General features: G+C 53.8%; 6 protein-coding genes across 6 annotated transcripts in view; 4 read left to right on the forward strand and 2 right to left on the reverse strand.

The window, feature by feature from the left end:
• Positions 1-3,604: 3,604 nt before the first annotated feature.
• On the forward strand, positions 3,605-3,832 carry CCMA1212_004687 (uncharacterized protein; the record flags this gene model as incomplete). The annotated part of the gene is made up of 1 exon (XM_073701983.1): positions 3,605-3,832. One exon carries the CDS (start codon positions 3,605-3,607, stop codon positions 3,830-3,832), a length of 228 nt encoding a protein of 75 aa, XP_073559327.1.
• Positions 3,833-6,274: 2,442 nt separating this feature from the next.
• On the reverse strand, positions 6,275-6,598 carry CCMA1212_004688 (uncharacterized protein; the record flags this gene model as incomplete). The annotated part of the gene is made up of 1 exon (XM_073701984.1): positions 6,275-6,598. One exon carries the CDS (start codon positions 6,596-6,598, stop codon positions 6,275-6,277), a length of 324 nt encoding a protein of 107 aa, XP_073559325.1.
• A 206-nt stretch (positions 6,599-6,804) lies between these two features.
• CCMA1212_004689 (uncharacterized protein) lies at positions 6,805-7,779 on the forward strand (the record flags this gene model as incomplete). The annotated part of the gene is made up of 3 exons (XM_073701985.1): positions 6,805-7,008; positions 7,095-7,369; positions 7,443-7,779. The coding sequence occupies 3 exons, from the start codon at positions 6,805-6,807 to the stop codon at positions 7,777-7,779; spliced, it is 816 nt and encodes a 271-aa protein (XP_073559326.1).
• Positions 7,780-9,743: 1,964 nt separating this feature from the next.
• On the reverse strand, positions 9,744-10,202 carry CCMA1212_004690 (uncharacterized protein; the record flags this gene model as incomplete). Its single annotated transcript, XM_073701986.1, has 1 exon — positions 9,744-10,202. The coding sequence occupies one exon, from the start codon at positions 10,200-10,202 to the stop codon at positions 9,744-9,746; it is 459 nt and encodes a 152-aa protein (XP_073559727.1).
• On the forward strand, positions 9,821-10,204 carry CCMA1212_004691 (uncharacterized protein; the record flags this gene model as incomplete). The annotated part of the gene is made up of 1 exon (XM_073701987.1): positions 9,821-10,204. A coding segment is annotated over one exon (384 nt), but the record flags the coding sequence as incomplete, so codon positions are not given.
• A 484-nt stretch (positions 10,205-10,688) lies between these two features.
• Positions 10,689-11,468, forward strand: part of CCMA1212_004692 (Sexual differentiation process protein isp4) — a gene marked incomplete at both ends in the record, with an annotated part of 2,777 nt that continues 1,997 nt past the window's right edge. Inside the window, 2 exons of the mRNA XM_073701988.1 lie at positions 10,689-10,940; positions 11,082-11,375. Coding sequence (XP_073559738.1) covers positions 10,689-10,940; positions 11,082-11,375 — 546 coding nt within the window. The remainder of the gene's footprint in view (positions 10,941-11,081; positions 11,376-11,468) is intronic.

The following is an 11,468-nucleotide window of genomic DNA, read 5'->3' on the forward strand; positions in this document are numbered from 1 at the left end:
GTAGGACAGGGTGTTCCGACCTGCGTCTCTGGAGGTAACTTGAGGTTGTCGCCCTCGTACGGCTGCGTATTGCGGAGCCCTCGGCCGCGTGGAATTGCATGCTCGTACAAGCACAAGCATTCCAGCCCACGGGAGCTGCGGCGTCCGGGGGGGCACCAAACGGGTCGCCTTGGCTCCCCTATTTTGTTTCAATGTTCCTTATCTTACCTTACCTTTCATGTGTGCTCAAGCCAAGTCACCGTGAACGGGAGGACAAACAGCAAGGCGCAAATGGGTAATGTATTAGATTACTATACTGTATCTGCGTGTTTAGCACTTGTAAGGCCCACCGTACCAGGTCCGATATTATCACATGCGAACCGCCCTCGGATGGATACAAACTCCGCCATCGCCGCGAAGTCATCCATGTGGCAGCAGATTCTCAGAGACTTTTACCGCCGGTGCGAGCGTTCACGTACAATGTATGTAGGACCCGCGTCCATGGATGAATGCCCAGCCAGCCGCAAATCACTGCAGCAACAAGCATTCGATGCTGTGCTGTCATCAAAACGCACGTTGACTGTGCTGGAAAGTGGCTTAACAGGTGGTTTAAAACAGCCAGAACGGATGCTCTCATCAAAGCGTGGGGCACCGGCAACGCACAGCTGCAGCTCCTCCTCCCTCATGCACTTCGTAAAAATCCGTATCGCTCAGAGCTGGCCAGCCGGCAGTCTATGGAGTAAGATAATGCGGAGCTGCCCTAGGTACCTACTGGCTACCTAGACGAATCGCGACATCAGCCGCCCTTGGAACTGTAGACGGCAGCGGGCGCCAGAGGGAGACTTGAGTAAGCTGCGGTATGAGCAAGGCGGCGGCGAGGGGCCGAGAGAAAGGCAGCACACGGTATAAGAGCGTGAATGGCAGATGAAGTTGGCAATTAACTGCCAAAGCTAAGGGAGGTAGCTATGAAGATCCCCCTTGCCGAGCCGCCAACCCGCTAAACAGCTTCTTTGTGTTTGCAGGTACGAACTACTGGCTGCCTGGAGTGATGATGCTTCATGTTGATGCTTGATGTGAAGAACAGCCCAATGGCGGTCCGTAATTGCACAGAGATGCTGTGCAAGACTGTTTCGCAACTGCCAAGTCTTAACAACACATACTACCTGTAGGTACTAGCAGAGTAGGTACATACGAACCGAATACCGAAGGTATGGCATTTACACCAATCCGATGTTGAATTACATACACCTGAAGTCGTTCTACTGGTTACTACTACTGGCACCGTGGCAGAGCGTCACCAGCAGGCGCCGCCCGCGCTAAAAGCCTGGTCACACCCACGCCGCCTCTGGGAGACGTTCTCGCAGCGGCCCGCTCACCACGCCCCAGCCACAAACGGCCAAGTCACAGAGGTTCAAGGACAGCATGACTTCAAACTTGAAGTTCTGACACGCGCGCAGGATGCAATAACTCGAGATCCTTGCCTGTTGTCGGGGTTTTTTTGGTGCCTCTCCATTGTACAACCCGGACATGACTGCCAGGTGCTTCCAGGCTCCGAGGAGTCCATTGTCGCCGAGGTTTGAGATGCCTTTCCCAGCAGCATCCGCCCAATATTTCTCGGTACCTAGGTACCTGGGATTTCGCGTTCGCGGAGGTCTCTCTCCGCCGAGCCAACCAGAGGCTTTGAAGGATCGTTCTTCCACTGTGTCAGTACCCATTCGCTCAGGTTGATGGAGTTTGCGGAGTAGAGCATCTGGAGCTCGAAAGGCACACGCACTAGGTACGCACTGAGTACCCCCGAAGTACCGAGCAGGGTTGCCGGTCAGACGGATAAGCTTTCCAAGATTGCGCTCTGTTCCAGTCAGATTCTCGACGAATTGGAGCCTCATCTACCCTTGTTCCAGCCTCGAAGCCCCTGCTCTTCATTTTCAGGACGGGAGACAACAGAAGACGCAGGCAATCGGGAAAGAAGTGGCAGATCTGCGCAAGCAGGGAAAGCACTGGTCGGGTAATGCTACCTTGGGCGTAGCGGCTATTATTACTACTAACTAAGGTACCTTACCTATGTAGCTACCGAGGTACCGATGTAAAACTGAAGCTTCCAAAAGTCAATTGGTTGTTTAGCACGTTCCCTAGCGTTGGCTCTTCTCTCTTCCCCCCTCAATTGGGTTTTCTTTCCATCCCACTTTCCGCAGCCTTACCTGTTTCTGTTGAGGCGTCCGGCTCTGGTGGCAGGCACAAGTGACCTCGAAAGTGGAGACATTTCACGGAGAGGCCGGAAGAGGGCATCTGTTGTACCTCCATTTCACATGCCGTGCTCGGTTGCTAATAAAAGAAAAGAAGAATATTGTGCGATGTTGTTCGCGGAGTGAAAATAGAAAGTCTTGGGACCCCTCGGAGACGTCTCTAATCCGGACTATTCAATTGCCACATCTGTCACTTGACTGGAGGTATGCTATGTAGTACGAACGTTGTATGAGTAGATGGTTAGGTAGTTGTTAGACGGCAAAAAGGCTTTGCTTCTTCTCTCCTAGGTGCGCAAATGGATCTCTCGATTCAGGTTCATTGATCTCCATCATGGAAAAAGAGACAGGCATCTTGCTCAGAAGCCCTACTACCCAAGTACCTTACCTAAGTATCTACCTACTACTAGTCGGCAGGCACGAAGTACTGTCAGGTACCACCGCTAGGAGGCACTTGGCGGCTGACACAATGTCGGCAATCCTCAGCGCTCCGATACCTAGCTCGAGTCTTGCGCGGCCCCCGCATCGAAACTGGGAAAGAGGAAATTACCACTTGAGCAGCCATGCATTAGCTCGGGATCCGTCAACCGGCCATGGCATCATAGATTCGCAATCGACTGCAACTCACGAAGCATCGCTGCAGACGAGAAAGTGGGAGCCCAGCAGGTGCAAGAAAGCATTGCCATCTCATCTTATTTACTCCTGAAAAGCGGGATCCAATTGCCAAGGAAAGGACCATGCTCGCACTGCGCTGAGAAGGAAGGAAGCATGTAATAGGTACCTTATGTACTCGTTCTCCGTACCTCTTGTACGTTGTACCACTGCCTTATCCATGCGCGCATGCCTCTTTTCCGATTGGAGAGTGCAACGTAACACCACCTGCCGTTATCAGGGCATGCAGAGGATGAAGGAAAGAGGAGGATATCCAAGAAGAATTGGAAGGCGTAATTAGCTCCCTTCATGCTGCCTTGATGCTTGAGCTCAACCTATGTAAGGTAGGTACGGCTTGCTAAGGCACACACCTTCGAACAAGAAAAAAAAAAAAACGAAACGCAAGCAGAAAGACTGCCGAGTCAATGCGTCGTCAACAAGCCCGGTGCTGCCTCTAGATCGATTTCGATCCAGCGGCTACGTGCAAAATAGGCAAAAGGCGATGCAGCCGCACATGGGAGCCCCCTGAATAGCTCAACTCGACGCGACTTTTGACAGCCCTTCGGCTGCGCAGTTTTTATGGAGCGCCCACTGTACATGACACGGACTCCAAAGGCGATGGGAGTGGACTGACCAGCTGGCTGCCTCTTTTTCTTCTCGTACCTCATGACGACAAGACCTTCTCGATACACCGTACGAGTAATACTGCCGGCATTAAAACTGGTCCTGCTGGAATGGCGGCAAGCAGCTGCAGGTACGGAACTGGGTTCGTGGGACGGAGACAACACAGCCGCCTTACCCGTCCCCGTTCGCCCTCCCGAGATTGGGCCAGGGTAGCAATCGCCATCTCTTATGTCATGGCTCTCATCCTCGATCACAATGTTATTACTGACCCTACTATCGTGGTCGGATGCTTGCTCGAAGCATCAGGGAGGAAATTACCATGGACCGAGATACTATAATATAAGACTTGGTATGACATCGAGATCGATGGCTTTGCTCCTTGACCATCGATGATGCAACAACTCAGGGGCAACAGTCTCCAGGAGCAAAATGCCGAGCGCAACAATACTAAGTTCCTACTCCTCACGCATACGCAAGGCGTTTCCCCCCGCCACTGTTTACTGTGGCACTGACAGAGAGTGACTGGGGAGAGCTTTGGCACAGCACGTTCTGTTGTGAGCATCCTACGCGCATCGTCCAGATCGCGCCACTGTATAAGTGCTCGACCTGGGCTTGCTCTCATTAACAAAAGATAGGTGCTATGGCCTGATTGCCCCATCTCTGATCAACCGCACCGGCCTCTGTCATTTGACGCTGGCCAGACAAAGGCTGCAGTTTCCTGCTGCTGCCAGGTGACTTGTGAAACCAAGAAGCACTTCGTGCTAGTACTGTATGTGGTGCCTGTGCTTCCACGGAGGGTGAGAACATCAGCTTCATACAATGACTTCGTAACTGACTGCGTGGATAATCAGGTCTCCAGCTGCCTCGTCTTGGCCATGCGCGCCCCTGAACCCCCCCAGCCGGAAAAGCGGTTCCCCCTGTCGATCACTCGGAGCTAACCCACCATCCATTGTATGATCTGCTACTACCTGTACGCACATACGTGTACAAGCGTACTACTGCTGCGGAGTATCAGTCTTGGTTCCACGAGTATAGAGAACGCTGGCCCATGCTCGATCCGAGTATGCGTCTCGGTCGATACCTCGCCATGTAAAGTGCTCGTCTAGTGGCGGCGCTTAAGTGACATTGGCATGTCTTAGGCTTTCATCTACTCCATGGCCACACCAAGCCAGCTTCACACCCATTTACCAAGCAATGGCGGATGCCTTACAGCCTGTTACGCTCAGATTACCCGGCACCCATCCAGACAACAATATCGCGTCCCCGGGTTCACTCCTACCGCTCTAGGAAGAGTTCTTACTGCTCCCTGTCGACAGAGAGTTTGGCAGCAATCTCCATTAATAGAGATGGCTTCATGGCATGCAGCCTTGATATAGGGTTTCTCGCTTTAGGGTCCGGAATTTGCCTCTATCCCATCACATTGGAAAATCTCACCGTCACAGCCATTGGAGGCTCTCTTGTGTTTCTCAGTCCTCTCACGCGGCGACGTTCTGCAGTGCTGTACCTGGACTTTTTGTTGCACATGCTAGTATCGGCTACCTCTTGAGGGGGGCTGGCTTATCAAGAGGACTGCTTGCGTTACGCTCACGGGCATCTTTTGTACCATATTCCCACAGCCTCCACTCTATTCGTTATTCATGCGCAAACGGCTCAACCTACTCTACCATCTGATAGAACGCTGGGCGTTTTATCCCTATTCCTCTCTTACTTCTTCTCTCACCTCTCTGCTTCGAACATGACTTATTGAGATGGGTCCAAATGGTCCAAGATGCGGGACTCAAGCTTTCGTCCTTAGCCAAATGTTCTCTCTGCCATGCAGTGCGGTTCTGGGGACGGATCTTGTCCTAGGAAACTCAACGGACTTAGCACGAACATTGGGAGTGAGCGTCTCCAGCAGCGACAAGACAGACTGAGCGGTTTTTTGGTTCCAGCTCGACGATGAACTGAAGTGATAACGGAAACTAGCGACCACGCTCCTCGACTGAAATCTCTCAAATACTCACTCTTGCCAACGACGACGGATCTTGACTGGTTGCCTTCACTAGGGAGAAAGTACACGGAGAGTCCATTAGGCAGATGTACTGGTATTGTAGACCCTGGTGAGTGTGGAGACGGCGAGATATCTCGCCTGGAACGATCTTGTTCCTGATCGAAATGGTGTTCCGGTTTGCCAATTCGTTACATGTGAGCCTCAAAACAATACAGTGATCCGACGAGGTGAAGGAGATTCGGGTTTTGAAGTATCGCATGGAATCGAACAACGGATGAACTGGGTTGTTTCAACATCATGCATCCGTCGGCTGCTGAGATCGGCGGACCGAACACTCTGCATGAGGTGAGCGGTCGTTTTCTTCCATGAGATTCAGTCTTGCTCGCGGCTCTCTTCGCCAGCATGTCACTCTGTAGCCCCTGTGTGGCTCATGCATTGGTTTTGCCTCGTCCTTCCCTCTCTGTACTTGGAGCGCGGGATTGCAGATCACGGCCCAGGAACATGTGATCAGTGGGACCAATGCCATCATGACTTGCAGTTCACATCGGTTATTGGGAAAAGCCCTACTACGACAGAGGGATAAGCCTTTACTGGAGTACGAAGTTCTGCTTATGTTTCTTGATGTTGTGGGAGGAGAAGGCTTCAACTTCAACATGCAGGGCAAATAATGCGCACCATTGGCATTCATTGATCTGCTCCTTGAACGGATCCCGAACCTTCCCCTCTTCCTCCTCCAGTTCCTGAGCTGAGCATGCCAGAGCGCGTCGACACTGGGGAAACGCGGGACCAGCTACACCACGAGACCAATGCTGTGACGAAAGCGACAGCGATGCATCCAGGACGAAACAAAGAGACCAATGGACCGGGCGGCTGCTGGAAAGAGAGCTGTCGTATGATGCAATTGCCCCAGATCCAGAAGAAGGGAAGAACTCTGTCCGATGGCGCATTTCGTCATATGGAGAACAGCCGATGCCGTGGAAATCTCGGTGAGACTGAGGCGTAGTGAGGCGCAGCTGAGGGGGGCAGGGGCCAGGAGCGGCGCCCGATCTGGAGCGCGACGGCGAAGCCGGTCCGGGGGTTGGGCTCCACACGCCCCCGGATCTAGCAACTCCATATCAGATATGAGAGGCTTCCGCCGGCATCTGGCCTCATCATTGACTCGATCGCTACAAGATATAACATCACCAGGCTGCCGCTGCCTATCCTGGATTCTTTACCAACTGTCAGTCAACTCAAGCCCGCCCATGAACCGGATCGAGTCTCTCGAGTGTTGATCAAAGCCAAACATCCTGTTCCAACCCGCCTGCTGGCTTCGACGACATGACAATGGCAGGCGAAAGCAGCTTTTACACGCTCCACTACTTTCCATTTTCGCTGTATTCGCTCATGACACGATTTGGGCTCGTCCTGGGGAGACGGTTGAACCCACACACTGCCCCAAAAGTCCAGATCAAGTTGGTAAATCTCCATAGGGAAGAGAACCTTTCGGAGGAGTATCTCACATTGGTGAACCCAAGAGGCCAGGTAAGTTGTTGACAAGATGAACATCCAATATCTGCCGGCCGCAAAGTTGGCGAAAGCGAATCATCTTGGTATTGACAACTGCAAAGGTGCCGGCACTTACCTCGCAGGCGCTGGCATCCCCCCTTACAGATAGTCGTGATATCTCCGAATGGTTATGTGAGAAGCAGCCGGAGCTTGTTCCCGACCATCGTCGGACCACGATCCAGAGCATCATGGACAAGCTGTATAGCTTCCATGCCATGGCCCTGACGACAGGGCGCGAAGAGAGGAAACATGGCATTCCCAATCGAGCTGCGGAGCTTCTGGAAAAGAAGGACTTGGGGGAGCATTACCGCAGAACCTTGGAGATGAAAAGCGTCTTGTAAGTTGTCCATGAAGATCGACTGCTCGCCTGGATATGTTGTTGACGAGCGTTCTCTCTCTTCTCTGTCTAGTCACGAGTTATGCTATAACGATATGTTCACCGCCGCCAGCATCGAGAATGTGGAAGCCAAGGCGCGGGAGTTCGTGCAGGAGCTTGATTCGGCTCTCAACGAGTACAACAAAGGGCAGCTTTGGATATTCGGAGACAGGCCGACCATACTGGACGCACACGCCGCAGCACTGATAGCGCGGCTGATGGATGTGAGACGACAAGACTTGCTGACCCAGAGAGTGCAAGAGTATGCTAAGGGGGTTTTGGCATCCGAAGAATGGAACGAGGTTACACACGGGAGGACTACGCTTTGGAATGCCTCGTTGGGTCACGTTGCCGACTTGAACCCGCTGTAACTGTGCCTTGTTGGCTTTCTCAGTTTGTCCATTTCCCTTCTTTTTGAATTCCTGAATCTCGAATGATCAGCCACTGGTTGAAGCAGCTGTGCCTGTTGTACATAATATGAGGCCCAATAACCCAATGCCCGAATAGAGCTACGAAGAATGAGAAACCGACGTCTTATTGGAGGTTGCTGGGCAAGGAAACAATATTGAAGAGGCAATTGCTCTGTGATAATTCGTACTATACTTTGGCCGAGAGACGCAATAGGCCGCCTTTTGCTGCGAAGCGGTCATGTGGTTCTTCATAATACGAGCTGCCTGCCCAGGATGCTATGATACCTCTCCGGGCAAGCAGGTCGCTTAGGCTGCTGCGGCGCACACTCCGACTACGGGCATCGCTTTGCATTGGACGATGGTAATATGAGTCGTCGACGACAAAAGATGATGGAAGGATATGACCAGCTGTCTGGCATTAACTAGGTGATCGGTTCTGGAGCTCGTGTAAGCTCACGATTATTCTCTCACTCGCATCACACATGCGGCACTTTGGCGGATTGGTACCAGCATGACAGAGTTGCAAGAGATTTCACTTCTCGTGTCGGTGGCTTCGTTGCGGGGAAGACTGGCAAAGAACTGGATGAGCGGACAAGTCGGGACACAGACAGTATACCTACCTAACAGTCCGTGCCGTGGCGAACGAGAGCTTGGGAAATGAAAGCAAAGAAGGTGGAAAGAAACCCGAAAGTGCAACAAAACTGACGCCGACAAAAGTGCCCCGAGTCGAGGCGCAAAGGCCGTCTTTATGTACGGTACGTCTATCCGTACTTGCAAGAAGGAAAAACGGCGCCGGAAGAGGGACCTGGAACTTCTGTTTTGCCTTGGCCGGTCCGCGTCAAAAGTTCCACACTGTCTGGTGGCGGAGCGGAGCACAAAGGGAACCAGACATTTGTATGGAGGCAACCCGGATGGTCAGCGACCAGCTTGTGCTTCGTGTCCGTGATGATTGAAGCTGTCGCGGATGGAGAAACTGATATGGCGTTGATAGAAGACTTGAAGGACTACCTCAGCAGGCAGAGCTGGATGAGAGATCACTGTCATACCGTCTACACGTCGATCGGAGATGGTGTCATAGGGCCTGGAACCCCGGGTTTGCAGGGGATCAGATAAGACGGAGCTGAGAAGCTGCACGCTGTCGGGGGAACAGACTGGCAGGCCTGTACAACGAGTGTGCCTGGGTGGTCACTTATCATGTACAGTGCGAAGTGATGGGGCGGGACGTCGCTTGCTTTTTTTCACACTTGACGTTGGGAGAATGGGTGAGACGAAAGACCTGGAGCTATAGTAGGCGAACCAAACATGAACAGAAGGCGACACGGTGGTGCTTCTGCTGAATTCGTACCGTCCCACCGAGGGTCGCAGTCTCGAGGAAGCTATTCCTTCACTCGGCTTCGTCTCGTCTCGGGAGAGTTACGAAATCTCTCAGAATTCAACCCCATGCCCGCAAGACAAGACACATGTACTCCTATGTGCTGAGGGTTCGTCCTCGCAAAGCCATGCATCTGGGATCCCCGAGATCGGATTCGTGATGAGAAAAGAGAGATTAGGACTCGGCCTATCGTGGATTCAGCTGCCTCTCGCGATTTCAAGGCAGAAATAACGCCATGCGAGGGGGGCAGAGATAAGGGCCCTCACCCTGGGGAGAAAGTCGAGACTAGGGTTCCCCCGCTGGCTGCATCATTGGCTGGGCCGGCGAGATGGAAGCAGACTATTTTGCGCCTCGCAGGCTAGGCACGGCAACAAAGTGTGTCGGAAGCACATGCTGGCTTCACTGTGCTCGGCTTCGGTACGAGTACCATCGCCGGACGCACACGAGGCTCGGAAACAGACTGGTATCGAGTATCGGGCGTCTCGTCAGGCGGCGCAGGGAATGAACACGACATGCACTGTACGAGCTCTCGGTAATACTTGACTGCACATTGCTACCGTAGTCGAATGCTTCGCATGTGGACCGCCGCGGCTTGGAGATGGGAGCCATCATGGTCGCTCCCTCGGCGTGGACTTGCGTGGATTCTGGGAGGAGTTGTCGCACTCCGTGCTCCCGCGCCTTGTTCCAACTGTCTCCCAGGGCCAGCCACAGGAGGGCACCAGACGCTACGGCCCTTTAGGAAGGTCTGGCTTGATACAGCGCCGTCGTTGCCCCAAGAAGAGCAGGTTATCGCTGGATTGGCACCGGGCTCAGCCAACCAAAGCCGCAGAAGCCATCGTTCTCCAAGCCCAGCCTCGCAAGCCTCTCCCTCCTCCAGTGGCACACAGCAACGCTTGTTGGCACATGGTGGATGACAGGAACCGACAGGGGCACGACGGCCTAGCTGCACACTGTGCTGCGCCGTCTCTCCTCCCTCTCGTCTCGGTCTGGGCTCGAGCGCCACACTGCCCATGATTTGGCGGGGAATTGAGCAAAGATGGAGTCGGCTGGGCTCGTGAGAGAGAGACTCACGGACAGGGTCTGCGATTGGTAGGGCGCAGATGTGCTGCAGCAGTACTCGGAGGCATTGCAGCAAGGTGCAGCATTGCAGCCCATGGGGTTAGCGTCCCAAGCGATTATCTGCTGTTGTTGTGTGCTGCGGCAGGTCGTCGCACTCGCTCTCTTTTCCCCATCTCTGCCAGACCTACAACCCTTCCTCGCCGAGCGAGAGAAAGACAGAGGGCGAGAAGGAGAGAGAAGAGCCAAGTCCTCTAGACAGACCTGGCCCCGGACCTGTCCGACTCGACGGCTCGTTCCATCTGTCGACAACCAGGCGGGCGACAGCGATAAAGCGACGACCAGGGCGAAAGCCGCAGCGGAAGCAACGCCAGAAACACCACCGCAGACCAGCGCCGCGGACCGTCGACGTCAAGGAGGCATCGGCTTCTCGCAGTCGAACATGTTGTCGTCCTTCTTCCGCCGGCGCCATGAGCCGGAGCACATCACTCCGATCCCCGGCCCTCTGGAGACGGACACGCCCGGCATGCAGCGCCTTCAGCATCTCCAGCAGTTTGAAAAGGCGCACAAGCTCGACCCCAACCTGCCCATTGACGACCTCAACGATGTGGATGCCGCCATCGCTACCGGCAATGCCGAGAAGGGCCTCGAGATTGAGCACGCCCTCATGGAGGATAACAGCCCGTATCCCGAGGTAGGACTTGTTCATTCTGTTCTTCCACCTGTTTGCGGAGGATGAGATGAGACGGAGGCATCTTAAGCCGGACGAGGAGAAGTCACCAACAAACAAGGATGGTGTAAGCTGATGGGATGAATGTTCCCTATCCTCTAATAGGTGCGAGCCGTTGTTCGAAACTATGATGTCGACGTCCCTGCCAACACCATCCGCGCCTGGGTCATCGGCCTCATCCTCTGTACCGTCGGCTCTGGCGTCAACATGCTCTTCTCACTGCGCAACCCGAGCGTCGCCATCACGACATATGTCATCCAGCTGATTGCCTATCCCATCGGCCGCGGCTGGGACCTGGTCATGCCCGACAAGGAATGGAACCTCTTCGGTCTAAAGTTCAACCTCCGACCCGGCAAGTTCAACCACAAGGAGCACGTCATCATTGTTGCCATGTCCAACGTAAGTACCTGTCACTACCTACAGGGGAGAAAGCATAAGGACTTGGGATCTGCCCTCGAACCAAGGCGGAATCCCCCTCCCCCCTCCCCCCTC

The sequence above is a fragment of the Trichoderma ghanense genome, assembly GCF_004382785.1.
Source record: "Trichoderma ghanense strain CCMA-1212 chromosome Unknown scaffold_4, whole genome shotgun sequence".
In the NCBI taxonomy this organism is placed as follows: Eukaryota; Fungi; Ascomycota; class Sordariomycetes; order Hypocreales; family Hypocreaceae; genus Trichoderma; species Trichoderma ghanense.